This window comes from Peromyscus eremicus, chromosome 4 (assembly GCF_949786415.1).
Source record: "Peromyscus eremicus chromosome 4, PerEre_H2_v1, whole genome shotgun sequence".
NCBI lineage: Eukaryota > Metazoa > Chordata > Mammalia > Rodentia > Cricetidae > Peromyscus > Peromyscus eremicus.
Genome location: NC_081419.1, coordinates 50,512,599 through 50,529,350, shown reverse-complemented (window position 1 = coordinate 50,529,350; position 16,752 = coordinate 50,512,599). Strand labels below are relative to the sequence as shown.

At 44.1% G+C, this 16,752-nt stretch overlaps 1 protein-coding gene across 6 annotated transcripts in view; it reads right to left on the bottom strand.

The window, feature by feature from the left end:
- Nucleotides 1-16,752, bottom strand: part of Rapgef4 (Rap guanine nucleotide exchange factor 4) — a 285,071-nt gene that overhangs the window by 28,397 nt on the left and 239,922 nt on the right. For all 6 annotated transcript variants that reach the window (XM_059260693.1, XM_059260689.1, XM_059260690.1 and 3 more), the window contains 6 exons: nucleotides 6,051-6,201; nucleotides 3,962-4,050; nucleotides 3,211-3,241; nucleotides 2,901-2,979; nucleotides 2,267-2,413; nucleotides 429-526 (listed from right to left, as the gene is read on the bottom strand). In XM_059260693.1, the coding sequence (XP_059116676.1) occupies nucleotides 429-526; nucleotides 2,267-2,413; nucleotides 2,901-2,979; nucleotides 3,211-3,241; nucleotides 3,962-4,050; nucleotides 6,051-6,201 (595 nt within the window). The remainder of the gene's footprint in view (nucleotides 1-428; nucleotides 527-2,266; nucleotides 2,414-2,900; nucleotides 2,980-3,210; nucleotides 3,242-3,961; nucleotides 4,051-6,050; nucleotides 6,202-16,752) is intronic.

Below are 16,752 nucleotides of genomic sequence, written 5' to 3'. Positions count from 1 at the left end.
GGGTCCTGAGAGTATGTTGAGGGAGGAGCCCTTCTAGACCTGATGGCGGCCCTGCCACCTGTCTCCCCCAGGAGTCTCCTCAGACTGGTGCTTCCTTTTTAATCACTGCCCTCCTGATCTGAGCATTCCGATTTCGAACATTAATACTGAACTTAAAGACATTTCAATAAAATGAATCACAACCAAGGTTCTGAGCACTAAACCATGTCCCCATGGCAGTGTGGCTTGGCTAATTTCCACAGAAGAGCATCTGAAGCTTGGAGCATCTCCAGTGAGTACCTGAGGCTTTCCTGACAGACCACAGTGCTGAACAAGACACACGGCAGTCGAGAATGTTCAGCCACCAGCCTCAGTGTGGCTGTGAAATTAAGCTGCAGACAAGGTTTTCTGATTGCACACACTGTTCCGAGGAGGCCATTCACACCTACCAATGAGTCGAATTGCTCTCGCGGGCAGGCAAACAGGCGTCCATTAATGGTGAGTGTCGTAAATACTGAAACATCATTAGGTTTCAGCACCACCTTTTCTGTGAACATAAAAAGCAGGAGATTGCCTATTAAATCCATCTGAGATTTGCTGCACTGCCCTAATCACACCAACAAATTGCCAGCTTGGTGAATTACCGGAACATGAAATGCGCCTGCATAAAACGCAGGGGTGAAGAGGGATCCACTGAATAAAAAAGACAGAACTTTCATATGGCTGCACGGTGCTTGGGATGCCATCAGAAATGACCACACAACAGGAGCAGAAACACCCAGATCTACTCCGCAACCGTAATTATTTACAAAAGCCACACAGCCATTTGTACAGCAAGTTAGGTTTCTTGATAGTAACAAAGCCTGGTCCCTTGGAGGTAGAACGATCACTGTTAGAAACCTTGGGGGAATGCTTCAGAGGTCTCACAGATTTTAGTTGCCAAAATATATCTTTTTGTTTTCACTTGCTCCCAGTTCGGAAGGTCACAGCATTAACAACTTTAAGCCCTTGTCTATATTTTACGAATTAGTTTACTGAATATATATTTAGTACTTACTACATTCCAGACACTAGGGACACATAAAGAAAAGATAGAGATAAAATATAATTACAGAGAAATAAAAGATAAAAATCCCAGTCAACACAGAGGGATAATGAATGAGTGTGTGTGTGTGTGTGTGTGTGTGTGTGTGTGTTAGTGAGATGGGATGAGGGCCACAAAGTAGAGCAGGGAAGAGGTTAGAAAGTATGTGTCAGGGGGCAGTAAAGATTTTAGATGGGACATCAAGGGGCAGGCTTCAACAGCACACTATCATTTAAGTGAATACCCAGTATACTGGGACACCTATGGGAAGAATGTAATAAATGAACCATAGCAGTCATCCTGGGTCCAGACCCACTGGGACAAAAACAGAAGGGGAGGACTTACTTGAGAAGCCATCATCCACTTTAAAATCCTGCATCATTGCAATCATCTACCTTCATACGAGCCAGAAATGCTTCCCTCCATTCCTAAAGGACCCCTCAAATGGCCGTGAAGCCTTCACTGGGGACTTGACCTCCTGGCTCCTTCCTACACCCTCCCATTGCATTGTGGGTGACCGCTTCCCAACCCTGCCAGCATGGGGTGCCAATGTTCATTTAGTTCCTAACCCCTCCCTGGCCTGGGAGTGACTCACGGACACAGAGGGTGTCTAATTCATCTCTGTCATTGCTACATGAAAGTGGTCAGGACATACATGGTGACACAAGATGACATTTCAGGTAGGATATAACCAGGGACAAGGAAAGAGTTTGAGTCCCAGGTTGGGGAGCGGAGTGCTCATGTTATTAGACCAGCTGGGCTCCATGGCTCTGCTGGGGAAGGAGGAAATTGTCATCAAGGGAAAAGAATGAGTCCTACACCACCCCAGCTTCAGTTCTGCCGACACCTGGAACCTTAGCTGGTCAAACTCCATGCACCTTTCTCGGGAAACTGAGGCCCAGAGAGTTTTTATGGTTCCGACGGAAAGAGCCACAGGCTGACAGATGCCTGAGATTACGGGCCCAGCTGCCTCCCATAAATCACTTCTCCTCTTCTCCTTTCTGTGGGCCCCTGAGATAGGGGATGTTAGACATCGGAGAAGCCCACCTCTTCTCACAGTATTTCTGTTATTCCTGGAAGCTCACACAATCTCTGCCATCCTTGTGGATCAGCCACAAACGGCCTCGCCCGCTCCTTGCATGGTTTTCATTGGACAGGATGGCTTATTTCACAAAAGCCCCCCATACTAATCCAGGCTGTTACCTCCTCCAGAATTCATCTTGACTATGAGCAAGCCTTCTCCAGAGCTGAGTTTGTCAGCCACCGCGCTGATGACCTCCTTCACGGAGGCAGCTACAGGCACCCGGATGGTGGTATAGGTATGGTCCACGCAGTAGACCTTAAACAAAACTTCAGAGACAGTTGGCAATGTGAGAAAATGGCCTTGGGCATTCAGAGAAAAACATAAGCTCTGTACAGTAGTTAGATATCTGTGGTCAGGGCCTGAGCACACTCCCTGCTTGGAAGCCCAGCTCTGAGCGGGGCAGGGGAAGGAGCGCTGCACCTTGCTCCGGGAATCCATAAGGTTCCCACAGCCTTCCCAGCGGTTCTTCATAGATAATCTTGACAACCAAGCCCTGAGAGAACACACATTCTTCTAAGAGATAGGGACAATTGAGGAGAGGCCGTGTCAGTGAGGTGTGGGCCAGCATCTCAGCTCTGTCTGGGTACCAGACTCCAAGAACATGACTTATCAGGAGTCCAAGGGCCACACCCAAGAGCAGGTAGGTTTTGTTTGTTTGTTTGCTTGTTTGTTTTTGGTTGTGGTTTCAAGGTGATGATCTCCAGGGGCAGATTTTAGCCTGACTATAAATACTTCCCATGAGAGATTACTCACCCTCATCAGAACCACGAATAGGCTGGCGCTTCTGGGCCCTCTCATCCCCTGTGTTGAACTGCTGCAAAAGCACCTTGTGCTGGAAAAGTAATAACCACAGTGATGTGAGAGAGAGCAAGTGACTGACGTGCCCTAACAACTCAGAGAAGAGAAGACGCGTCTAGAAGCAATTAGAGCCCCGGAATGAAGCGAATTGATTTTTGTATATACAAAGGAGACATCACACCAATATACTGTAATCCAGGGTTTCCGAATAATCATAATGCTAGAGGGTACAGACAGACAGTGTTGGGCTCTGAAGACCCCTTACCTTCTTCTGTGGGGCTTTCGCATCTTCTGAGCTACAGGAAGTAGAGAAAGCACACTGTTGAATACCACCGTTGAATACTGTCGCTACTGTTCTTTCAGCTTGCTTTATTTGTACATTACTTCAATCTTGTGTTAGGCAGTGAAATCACACAATCTCTCTGGGAGGCAATGGGAGACCCCCGCCCCCCATCCTAACAGTCAGAGGTCAAGGTGCAGCGAGGCAGCCAAGCCACAGGCAGATTCTGAGCAGACCTGAGGTTAAATGCCCTGGCTCCTGGCTTTCAAAGTCAATCTTATCACTTACTCACTCTCCAGTACTTAACCTAACAGTTCATTAATAGCATGGAAAGCCCCCAAATTCACCACTACAAGGACAGGTATATTTTCAATGAATAGCTTTAGCAGCAGAGAGTGGATTTCCCATATGGGTAACTGTCTTCAAATGTCCCCAAATGCCCACGGACTATTTTATTGCTGGGTAGTGTAAGGACCCATGTGTCTAGAACTGGACTTGTCAAAGGACAGGTTCCCTCTCCATAGCCTGCTAGCAAAGAGGGCATCCAGCCTTCTACTCGCCCAGCCTCACTGCCACCTGTGCCTGGGGCCTGCGACACAAATCAGAACATGTTGTGACTAATGATAGACCAGTGCTAGCCATTTTTGTAGGCAAAGACTTTTTTTGGAGGATGTTCTAATCATGAGGCAGGCACTCAGTTGGGGAAAGGACACCCCAGAGCAAAGCCCCTCCTTACATTTGTTTGACAATCTTCTCCAGCTCTGGCAGCTGCTCCTTGAAGGCAGCCATCATCCGGGCATCATCTGATACAGACACGTAGAATTCCTGTCATCAGCAAAGGTGACAGGATCTTAGCGAGGGCTGAACGGAGCATGGTTGTCTAGAGAGCAGAAGAGCCTCGCTCCTAGACCATGAGTGTTGCTAGCACCCCCAGACTATAGCCTCATGGAGAGGAGAGGGTGGGAGGGGGAGGAGGAAGGAAGAGAAGGAGGGGGGAGTGAACATTTACATTAAAAATTGCTAATGAGAAAAGGTCCCGGAAATAGATAATGGTGATGAAATGACCATCAGTGAATATGTGTATATTTTAAAATCGCTAAAATAATGTTAGGTTGTTTACATTTTACCACAACAAAAATTAAAACAATAAACTGAAGTGAACTTATATGACACCTGTGTGGAAGAATACACCACCTGACAATCTACACTTCAAACACTTTTTTCTTTTTGCTCTTGTATCCCCAAGAAATTTTAATAATTTTTTTCTTTTGGTTTTTTTGAGACAGAGTTTCTCTGTGTAGCTCTGTCCGTCCTGAACTCATGGAGATCCGCCTGCCTCTGCCTCCCTGAGTGCTGGGATTAAAGACATATGCCACCACCACCCAGCTTAATATTTATTTGTGATATTACTTTAGTATTTGCTGTTTATTTAATATACCACCAGTGTGGTTGTTGACGGTACAAACGCAGTCCCGGTCCTCAACACTGTGGGCTTGTGCCACCATCCTATCTGATGCCCTCAGAGCTGTGCCCATCACCCAGGAGTGGCAGCAGCACCTATTCTCCCTGCCTCTCAGGAGCAGTGGCCTCCATGGCCGACCATGGCAACCATGGTAGTTAAGGGAGGGGCCCCAAATCAGCACATGGTCTCAAGCCACCATATTTCTTATTTTCAAAATCCTAACTCCTTGAATGACTCCACCTCCCACCACAGTCTACTGTCTCTGAGGCCTCATCAAAGATGACGCAAGGAAGAAGGAGACATAATTCTTTCGGAAAATTAATTTGAGAGCAAACAGACTGGAAATTTTGAAACAGAACCACGCTGTCTTCTACCTGTACAGGAGTGTTCGTGTGGAATTCTGGAGGAGAGTGAGTACAGTTGTCCCCCTTATCTTGGGAGAGTCATGTCTCCCTGTGTCAGCTACCTGTCACCAACTACAGTCTGGGATACTACATGGAGAACCCCAGAAATAAATAATTCATAGAATTTAAATATTTATTACAGCATATGTAGTATTTTCATGTCAGTTGCTGTAGGTTACCTCCTAGTGTGCTGAATTAGCAAACTTCATTCTGGATAGCTATGTGCAGAAACAAAAAGCCAGTAATATACAGAACTTGGTTCCATTAGCAGTACAGGTCTCTACCAGTGGATATGGGCTACTACCTAACCTAGTGTTAAAGGTCAAAGCTCTGCTGCAGTGAGCCACAGGATAGAAAGACAGCTGAGCCAGTAGTATTGACCAAGGAAGCGACGTCCATTCAGAACTGCCTCCTGGCTGCCCTGGCAATTCCTTATTGAATCAGTCGGCTTCTTAGGAGCCAAGTCCACCTACCATTTGTCCTAGCAATCTTCCTCCTAAGAGAGTAAGTAACTAAAGACAGATCTACATGCACAAAAATGTTTGTTGTACAATTATTCTGGGAAGGAGAAAATGGTACAATACAGGCAGAGATGAGTGCCTTTGTGGATAGCTACTGATGAATAATCAGAACTTTTTATTACAAAGATCATACTGATGTGGAATAATCTTGATGGAACTAAGTAAGAAAGCAGCCTGCAAAATGCTGGGTGCTAACGTGATTGCACATCTTTCAAACACAGGAAGAGAAGAGAGTAGACGGTAACACATTGCAATGCTACCATTTGGTGAGTTAGGGTGGTGGGATAATGGATGAGGTTTTTATTTATCGCACTACCTCTCTGACAGAGAACATGCTAACGGAGTCTAAAACTGGCAATTACATCTCTATAGAATTTGCTGTACACCCCTGTGCTATGGGACAAAAGGATAGTCTTGGAGTGGATGACCCCCACATACCTCCAGGAAAGCCATGGCCACATCATCTTCTTGGAGGAGGTCCCCATACATGGCAGCCCACTGCAGAACCAAGCGGATGACCCGCCTCTTGTTGTTGAGGGCATAGTCCATTCTTTCCTGCTCCGTACCTTGAGAAGGCTGTGCGTGGTAAGTGCCAAGGAGTCAAGGAAACCACAGAGCTGCTTCCCACCCACTTCAATGAGCTACTTGTAATGCAGAGAATGACAGATCCCAGCTTCAGACTGACGCGATCTCCCACACTGGTCCTCCAAGAGACTCCCCACCATAGGGTCTGAAGCACACACATACACACTCTTGGGGACTCCTGCTCATTTTTACCTGATAGCTGACAGAGGAATCAGACAACAGACTACATAGACTAATGTGTTGACAAAGATTTTTGTAGGGTCTAGCTTCAGCTGTATTTCACCTCTCAGGATAGTCATGTGATTTCCCATTGCTTATCTCTGGGTACTTTGCTTTATCCTGTTGGGTCCCATAATTATACCCACATCTTTGGGATCCTCTTCTTCTTCCTCCTCCTCCTCCTCCTCCTCCTCCTCCTCCTCCTCCTCCTCCTCCTCCTCCTCCTTCTTCTTCTTCTTCTTCTTTTGGTTTGGCTTTTTGAGACAAGGTTTCTCTGTGTAGTTTTGGAGCCTGTCCTGGATCTCGTGCTATAGACCAGGCTGGCCTCGAACTCACAGAGATCTGCTTGGCTCTGCCTCCCAAGTGCTGGGATTAAAGGCATGCGCCACCACCACTCAGCTTTAGGATCCCCTTTTTTACATGAATTTCAACTTAACTCTTCTGGGTGTGCACCCTGTCCTGACAGGACCATGTTTATATGAACAAGCAAGGTGGAAGTAGATAAACTCACTATGCATTAGGGAGAGAACATCCTTACATAATCAGTCCCTCATGAGGGTTCCAGACCCTCCTTATACCACACCCCCTTCTCTTACCTAGAGCCACATCCTACCTCATTGTCAACTTGTGCACAAATGGCTAGCCATCTTAAGTACAAGCCGTAGGAGGCTTGGGCTGATGTTGTTCATCCTGCGTTCTATTCCATGCCTCGACTTTCATCTCAAAATTTTATTTACTCGCCAGGCGGTGGTGGCGTATGCCTTTAATCCCAGCACTTGGGAGGCAGAGGCAGGTGGATCTCTGAGAGTTCGAGGCCAGCCTGGGCTATAGAGTGAGTTCCAGGACAGGCTCCAAAGCTATACAGAGAAACCCTGTCTCGAAAAACAAAAACAAACAAACAAACAAACAAATTTACTCATCAAGAGAATTCAACACTTAGTTGAGTGCCTACCACATGCCAAAAGTAAAGGGCCGTGCTGCCATTGACACTCCTGCAGGGACAGCACAAGTATTTTAGATTAGACATACTTTTCCTTTTTTAGTGATTTATAGTAGCTCATGTCATAATCGCCTAGTTCATAAAGCAACTTAGCTTTTACAGTTTATGCTATAAAATATACACAAAGGACCTCGGTGAAGCTCTGCCTCACCACCTGGTGAAGACACTGTTGTTTCCTTTGTAAAAGTGAGCAAAGCAACATTCACAAAAGGCACATGAAAGGCTGTGATTACCCAGGGAGGGGTACAGCTGGTTTGAAAGTCCAAGACTCCCGATGCAGAGAGCTCTGTTCCCACAGGACCACATTCCAAGCAACGAGACCGCCCACGTCCTAGCTGATGGCCACGGCTTAGAAGGCACCGGAGAAACTGGCCTCGTGGGTAGTGCTGTACGCCAGAGCTAAACCAGAAAGGGCCTTTCGGAGAGAACTATAAATAATCATGATCAAGGCAAACGACAGAACCTTAAAGCAAAGGTTTACTGCATGTAAATGGCTTGCAAAATGGCTTTCATAAATTGAGCACGAGATTCATAAAAAAGAAAATTGCTCAAGCTGTATTGCTACAATTCTCTCTGAGCTTACAATAAAAAGAGGGAAGACAGATCACTTTATGTGAAAATTATTTCTTTTCTGATTAACCCTTTGGTCTCTTGCTCATATATATGCATAAATATATATGCATAACTCGGTTTTTCTTTCTTAAGAAGCGCAACACTGGTTATAAAGTTTTGTGACCATCCCGTACGGCAGGTATCAGCACTGTTGGGGGCTGACTAATGACGCAGGTGCTGGTTGGCTCAGCAGAGGCCTGGAGAATCTGGGCTTGAGTCCTCTGGTTCCCACTGTCTGTTGCTTTGATTTGAGTCACTGGGAACTACAGACTTCTGTTTGCTCACCTGTGAAATGAGGTGAACTGAGAAACTTTCCGGCTTCTCTTCAGATATATCTAATAACAGCAATGTGAGGCTGATCCAAAGAGAATTAGGGACCACAAACTAACATAACAAAAATAAGCTGCCTTCTTGTGGTCTCTTTTCCTTAATTTTATTAGTTCTCAGGAATGGAATGGTTCTTTCTAGAGTGGATCGCTGTAAGGCGTGTGGGCTCCTTTCTTAGCTCTCTTTTTACATGCCCATTTGCCCTTCTTCCTGGAGCAGGATGATGCCTTCATCAGACACTGAGCAGATGTGGCCACCTTGAACTTGCAGCCTCCAGAACTGTGACGTAATCCACTTTTTTCTTTGTAACTGACCGAGTGTCAGGTGTTCTAGTGCGAGGACAAAATGAATGAAGACATATGGAGACTGAGCTGAGATCAGGCCGCAGAAAGTACTATTTCAAAACTTCGTTTCTGGAGTGAGTAGGATAAAGTAAGAATGGCTTAGATGGAGGCGAGGCTGTGGGGTTTGGACAACCTTGGTAAGTATGAGGTAGTAAAATTATAAAATCTGAATAGAATGTGTTTTAAAGGCCCTACCATGCCAGGCTTCCTCTGAGCTCACTTTCTACACCAGCTACCTTGACTTCAAGTTGTACCCACAGTTATGTACTTCATCCTTCCCCTCAACCTAGGCTTCTCTCTATCCACTTTGCTAGAACTAAGTGATAATGTCTAGGAAAAACGTTTTTTCTGATGGCCCTAGACTGTGAAAATGTGCATATATTCCTGAACATGTCATATCAACTTTAAAGGAATATCACACTGTTCCCTGACTATATGGACTAGAGTCTTTAAAAAGTTCATTACACAAGAGTCACTTGAAGATGGTGACATCATCAAAGGGAATGGAGGTTTCTACTGAGCTGGTGTACAGAGTGGGAGCCCTTGCCCTAGATTTAGGAAAATCACCTCAATATGGAATGAAGAAAGTGATGATTTGCTTTTTAAAATGATTTATTTGTTTTTCATTTTATCTGTGTAGGTGCTTTGCTTGCATGTAAGTGCACCATATGCATGCAGTGCACACGGAGACCAGAAGAGGGCACTGGATCCCCTGGAACTCAAGTTACAAATGATTATGTGGGTGCTGTGAAACAAAGCCAGTTCTTCTGCAAGAGCAACAGATGCTCTTAGTCATTGAGACATCCACCTCTCCAGCTCTTCAATTTGGTTTTTAAGAGGCAAATGTATTTTAAAATAAAACAGTGAACTATGAAAGAAAACTCCAAGTCTTTTACGAGTATGTGGGCCAAGAAACCACTCAAACTGAGTTATCATTAGTAAAGGTCCTCTGTAGAGGAAGCCACAGTGCTCAGTGGTAGGGGTATGATGGACCTAGGTCCTGTCTCTTGGAATATTGCACTGGGAGATACGCTGAAATGAAGGGAGAGGAGACTCTTTCCTGTGTGCATGACAATGAAACAGTCTGAAAGCGCAAGTTGGTACCAAGGGTATTTAATCATAGTTATCCAGGTTGTCTTCACTAAGACTGAGGAAGCAGGGCAAATGCCCATGTGCTGGCTGGGCAGTACCAGCAGGACACCTGTGGCTAACCATCAGGGTCTGTATTGTCCCTGTATGTCAGCACACAGGTTGTTCCTGACCTCTCTGCTGATGTTGAAATCTAGTTGTGGTTTTTTTTTTTTTTGGTTTTTTTTTTTTTTGGTCTATAATAAATGACAGAATACATAGTTGGGCAAATTAATATGATGATGTTTCAAGTGTATGTAGAAGTTTACATTCATAAAACATCTTTAGTATGCTCACATGAGCATACACATACAGTGTTCCCTACAAACCTAGGAGGAAGTATTTAAAGATGAAAAAACCCCTAAGGTTCTGGGGGAGAGATCTGTTGGCCAAATGCCTCAGAAGTGAATAGCAAGGCTAACAAGCCCAGACAGCTTTTCTCATGCCCACTGTCCCAAACAGTGACCACAGGGCTTCTACATTAGTGCTTGTTTTATGTTAGCAAAAATAATTTCATTTGGGAAGAGAATTTTTTTAAATTCTTTGACTTCATGGTTTGTTTTTTGTTTGACTTATTTATTTATGCATTGATGCTTTGCCTGCATGTGTGCATTGTGAGGGTGTGAGGTCCCTTGGAACTGGAGTTGAGGTGCCACGTGGGTGCTGGGAATTGAACCCAGGCCTCTGTGGAAGAGGAGCCAGTGCTTTTAATCACTGAGCTGTCTCCCTACCTCTAAGGGAAGCAAAAAAACTTTTTTTTCCAAGACAGGGTTTCTATGTGTAGCTTTGCACCTTTCCTGGAACTCACTCTGTAGCCCAGGCTGGCCTCGAACTCACAGAGATCTACCTGCCTCCTGAGTGCTGGAATTAAAGGCATGCACGACCACCACTCAGCGGGAAGCAAAATTCTTAATGTGAGAGTCCTCTTGTTCTCATTATCATCATCCTCCTCCTTCTTCTCCTCTCCCTTCCTTTCTCCTCTCGATTCTAATTTCCTAGAGTCATCTCTAGCCCGAACCACCCAGCAGATAGAACTGACCAAAACTAGGAAGAAAAGGGGGGGGGGTGTTCCTCCTTTTCTTATGAAAGCTCAGGATGTTCCCCCCATAGGAACATAACTGACTTACTTCACACAGTCTGGTGTTTCCTGTCACAGATGTTTATATTCACAAAACTAAGTTGAGTTAATATGATTTTTATAGCTAAGTCCCTCTCTCTTCCTGTGCTCAAAGCTTCTGCCCCTTCATAGGCAACATCCTGAATGTCTGTGCATTCATCTGTGTGTGTGTGTGTGTGTGTGTGTGTGTGTGTGTGTGTGCGTGTACATGTGTGTGTGTGTGTGTGTGTGTGCATGTGTGTGTGTGTGTGCATGCGCACTCACACACATGCACATATCCACGAGAAGGCCAGAGGTTGGTGGGAGACGTCTTCCTTGGTCACTCCCCATTTTGTTTATTTATTTCCCTTGAGACAGAGTCTGTTACTGAACATGGCACTTACCAAATGGCTAGACTGCCTGGCCAGCAAGCACCAGCGATCTGCCTATTTTCCATCCTACCTCTATTGCTAGGTTACAAATCATACCTGGCTTTTACATGGGTTCTGGGGATCTGAACCTGTAGTAGAATATTAATTTAAGGTGTGTTACTTTTGCTTATGTTGCATTTGTTTAACTCTGTGAAGCTGTGTTACTGGGCCTGTATAAAACACCTGATAAACACCTGATGGTCTAATAAAGAACTGGCCAATAGCAAGGCGGGAGAAAGGATAGGTGGGGCTGGCAGGCAGAGAGTATATATAGAAGGAGAAATCTGGGAAGAGAGATTGGAGATCTAAGAGCTAGCAGCTAGAGAAGGAGGAGGACTCCAGGGGCCAGCCACCCAGCTACACAGCAAGCCACGGAGTAAGAGTAAGATTTACAGAAGTAAGAGAACGGGAAAAGCCCTGAGGCAAAAAGTAGATGGGAAAGTTGGCTAGAAACTAAGCCAAGCTAAGGCCAGGCATTCACAAGCAATAATAAGCCTCCACGTGTCATTTATTTGGGAGCTGGGTGGCGGGGCCCCCCAGAAAAAATCAAAGACCAACCAACAGCATGAACCTAGCCCTCTCGTGCACACAGTAGGCACTTTGTTAGTTGAGTCATCTCCCCAGGCCCTGGAATCGGTTTCTTAAGGGACATAGAGAAGACTTCACAGGTAATTAACTATGTGAGATGGCTCCAGGGAGTGAGTTCTGTTCACCCCCACAAAAATCTGCCCCAAATTTGAGAAGGGTTGAAGGTCTGTAAGAAAATACATAGTTTAAATGGCTAGACTTATGTCACTTATGTACAGCTGATTTCAGATGGAGCAGAAATCATAGTTTTCATAGCCCTTTGATAGCATTTCCTTCAACTCGATCAAAAAAACTGAGGCAGAACAAGATTAAATGATTTCCCAGAGTCTAACAGTGAAACTCTTAGGACTGGAACTCAAGTTCTTGTATCCCTTCAATAGTCTTTCCCCAGTGGGTGCTATATTCTAGTTCATATAATATCCATTTCCTTATTAAACATGTGCTATGTAGTAGATTTAGAAGTCTGTTGGGTATAAGGAAAATTCACTGGAGATGGAGAAAAATGTACCCAAATTCTCACAGCATACACAGAACATGCAAAAAATAAAAGTACAAGTGCTGCTGCTTGGGTAAATTGAGTCAGGGAGGCCAGAGCTGCTAATGTATGAACTAGACCATCTGCACTGCATTCATTGCCGACAATGTTGCTGTGACTAACCCAACATGGTCACGTTTACCAACTATTCCAGTTCCAGCCTCAGCCTTCTCTCTAAAGGGGACGGACGTCTCTGCATGCAGGAGCACGAAGTCAGAACTCTTAAGGGCTGGGTTCAAGTTTTAAAGACACAGTGGATCTCTACATTTACTATTTGGGGACTGGGCACAAAAAAGCCCTCAGACACTGGTTGGTTAACTATCTTAAATCATTACACAATTGGGAAATGCTAACACAGAATGTACCTTTCCAGAAAATACTTCAAAAATATCACAGCTCCTCCAGACTTTTATCCAAATGACCTGAAATTTTTCTCCACGAAGATGTCAAACACAGGTCATAGATCTGTTTCTGAGTCAGTTCATAATGGTTTCAATGCCACCAGGTATAGGAAGTCCACACAGATGTCCAAACATCTGGCACACCTCTTAAACAGGATCTCTCACTACTGGTTGCTGAATGTACACGGTGACAAGCAAGCTTCCAGAGTGACTGTCTCCACGGAAGAGGACCAGCTGGCTCAGCGTCATGTTCTTGGGCTGAGGGGAGACTGGGTGTGTGTTTGGGGTTGAAAGGGGAAGAGGTGAAGGCCACAGGCAGGCTGCACTCTGTCTACTCTCCCTACAGCAGGCTTGATATTCCATTGAGTCATTTTCCTCATGCCGGCTCTGCCGTTCAAACACTGTAATTATTTCATATATTTTTACCTAGTTATTATCTTACTCACCACAGGCACCTGTAATTTTTCTGTATTTTTTTTAACTGCTCATTTACTTATTCTTAATTCAGCTAATAATGGTGCCATGTATTAAAATTATCACAGGGAAAGTAAGTGAAAACCTCCTAGGATGTGGAGACAGCAGATTCATTACAGCCTACAACAGGGAATAAAATATTATGTATACTTTTTGCAGTAAGTACATGCTAATTATGCAGCTATTTATAAAACACTTATCAACATTCAAACTGATACTCTTCAATGTTGTTGTTTTTGAAAACCCTGCTTTGCATACAAGATCTCTCTGCTTGCAGCTGAAAACAAACTTTGGGGGTCATCTGCCCACCGAGGAGACAAAGAGTTTGTAGTCTTTGCCTGATGCCAAACCCCTCTCATGGTGGCACAATAATCGTGGCGGTATTTAATGGCATGCCAAGGTTTATAATGTACTTTCACACACACAGCCTCATTTGATCTTTACAACAACCTAGAGAGTGGGTAGGGCAAGGATAATTACCTCTATTATACAGAGGGTCTCATCGAGGTTAAGCATAATTGCCCATGTGGTTTGCAAGCTGGAGATCTTAAACATGACCTTCTGGCTTCAGAGCACTTGCTCTTTCCTCTCTGAACTGGGGCCTGTTTGCTTCCTGCATGCCTTTGGGGAACAGTTTAACACTCTGGCCACTGTCCTTCCCTTGAATGAATTAGGTCTAGAATGGGATGGCCTAGGCTCACACGTAAGTAGTCTGTGTAGAGCCTTGAGATGCTCTTAGTCAGCTTCCAAGGAGAGGATGAAATGAGTTAACGTGGATAAGAGACATCGGGGCTACTTCTGGAACAGATGAAGTGTTTAGTAGACCTTAGCTATGGTACTTCTTACTGCCCTGCCTCTGGAAACCACTCTAATCAGTGACAGTGCTCAGACCAACACACGTTGCTCCTGTGTTTATGTGCAACTGCTAACTTCAGGCTTCCAGAAGCATCTATGGTGCCATCGATATCGTTAAGTGTCTCTCATTTTCTTGCTTAGAATACTTCTCCTTCATTGATTTTCAGAATTTTCTGCTTTTAGAAGCCCCTGCCTCTTAGGGAGTCTCCTTTCAAGTTTCAAAGGAGGGGTCTGCACTTACTTAGAGCCAAGCAGTTAGGACAAGGTCCCAGGAAACACATCGTCAGGGTTCATATTTTCTGTTAACACTGGTGGTGTAATTTGGAGCACATTAGGAAACTGCTTAATCTCGATTCTGCTATTGTGAGAAGCGGGTTTGAGAGTCCACACCCTACAGTACTGCTATGAGGCTGAGAAAATGTCTTTGAGGAACTTTGCAGCTTATCTGCCAAGATGGTTGGTTTTTTCAAAGCAGGACATCATACACATATCAACAAGTCAAAATTTCCTCACCGGGAAGAAATTCTCAAACTATACAACTGCAGAAGGGAATTGTTCTGATGGTGATATACAGACAAACACTTTCCAGAATTAAATAGGGACTATAAATGTGAGATTTGGCTTCAAGGAAATTTAAGTTGACAATTTTTCCCTTTAGAAATCTAAAGAGGGGCTGAGGAGATGGCTGAGTGGTTAAGAACATTTAACTGCCCTTCCAGAGAACTCAAGTTCAGTTCCCAGCACCCACACTGGGCAGCTCGTAACAGCCTTGGGGGAAACCAATGCCTTTGAGCTCCATGGGTACCCACACTCATATGCACATATCCACATGCAGACATACAAATACACATAATTAAAAATAATAAAAATAAGTCTTAGAAGTAAAACTAAAGAATGTTCCTAAAAGTTCACTTCATCTAAAGACTATGAACCTAATACTGCTTAATTAATCTTTCATCTACAACAAAAACAAGTTTTGATATGCATTCCTGCTGAGAACCCCAGCCAATTCATAAAGACATTTCCAGGTCAGGTTCACAGAGCTATAATTGATGAGGACACTGTCTTCTCAGAATGAAACCCTGTTATATTTGTTTCTGTATAGGAACAAAATACATAAAAGACGGTTTTAGCTAGAACTTAGTAGCACATCTATATTCCATTTCTTCTTTTTAATTCGGGAAACTAAATAAATTACTTCCATGTCAAAAGCATAAAATTTGTCCTGACATGCAGCCAAAGAAAATTAGTATGCTAATAGAAAATATTCAACTAAAATTATTGCTGTATTTAAATTTCTATATGTTTAAATATAACCCATTTATCACTTAGGATCCTTTTAGCTTCAGTCAGAATCCATCCTACATCACAAAGACCAGTATTCACTGACATAAAAAAAATCCTATTGGCAGAGTAAGTTCCAGACTGGTCCAAATGCTGACGACACATTACAGACCCCACGTTTGTGACTGCCGACTCATTTCTGGTTTATTCTAGAGCTCTTCATTTCCCTTACAATCCCCAGAAGGTTGGTTCTGGAAACTGGGGTTATAGGCTTCTTGTTCTCTGTCTTAAACATTTCAAATGTTTTTGCCCAGAAACCCAGGAAGCCTCTTTCTGAATTTTCACTGGCCCAGTCTTCATAGGGGCCCCAAGATTGTTTGCAAGGGCAGCTAAGCACTAAGCATGCCAGCCCTGACCTCTTCCGATGGCTTGCATGCCGGTGAGTCAACTGAGACACAGACTACAATTACATCCGGTAACACACTCACCTGTCACTATATTCAGACTCTTCCATGCTTACTTGGTCCTCTAGGCTAAAATTTCTCTTAGATGTCAAATGAAATAAGTAATATACTATTTCCTTTGGCCTCACGTTTGGGGACTGGGTATTGGAAAGTAAGCAAAATGAAAACACTAGCCATCCAGGAGCCAGTCACCGAATTCCAAACAGTGTTAACTCAGTGATCATTCACTGAATTGAGGGTTATGGGAGAATTTAATTCCAAAGCAGAAAATGAAGACACCAGGAGAGCAATTTGGCAAAAAAACAAAAAACAAAAACAAAACAAAACAAAAAAAAACAACCAAACACTGAAAACCAAACATTCTATATCCCCCTCTCCCTCCCATCCCCAAATACTGGCATGTTTTTCATAAAACGATGAACAGTAGTAAAATGTCAGATGGATTTTTCTCTTTCTCTTTCCGTGGCAGTGAAAAGTTTTGCAGGGGAAATGTTGTGAAAATGGAAGCAACTATTTATATTCAGAAAGATATCCAATGACATAGAAAGAGATTCATAAAATCCTGTTAGTGGAAAAGTATATGAAATGATAACATGGTCTCATTCTTGCATTTACAACTATCTACCAGGCTGGGGAGATGGCTGAGCTGATGGAACGCTTGTTGTATAAGCATGAGGAGGTAGGGTTGGTACCTAACATCCACCTAAAAAAGCCAGGCTTGGTGATGTGTGCTTGTAAGCTCAGTGCTGGAAAGGTGTGGGCGGGTGGATTCCTGGGGCTCACAGGCCAGCCAGCCC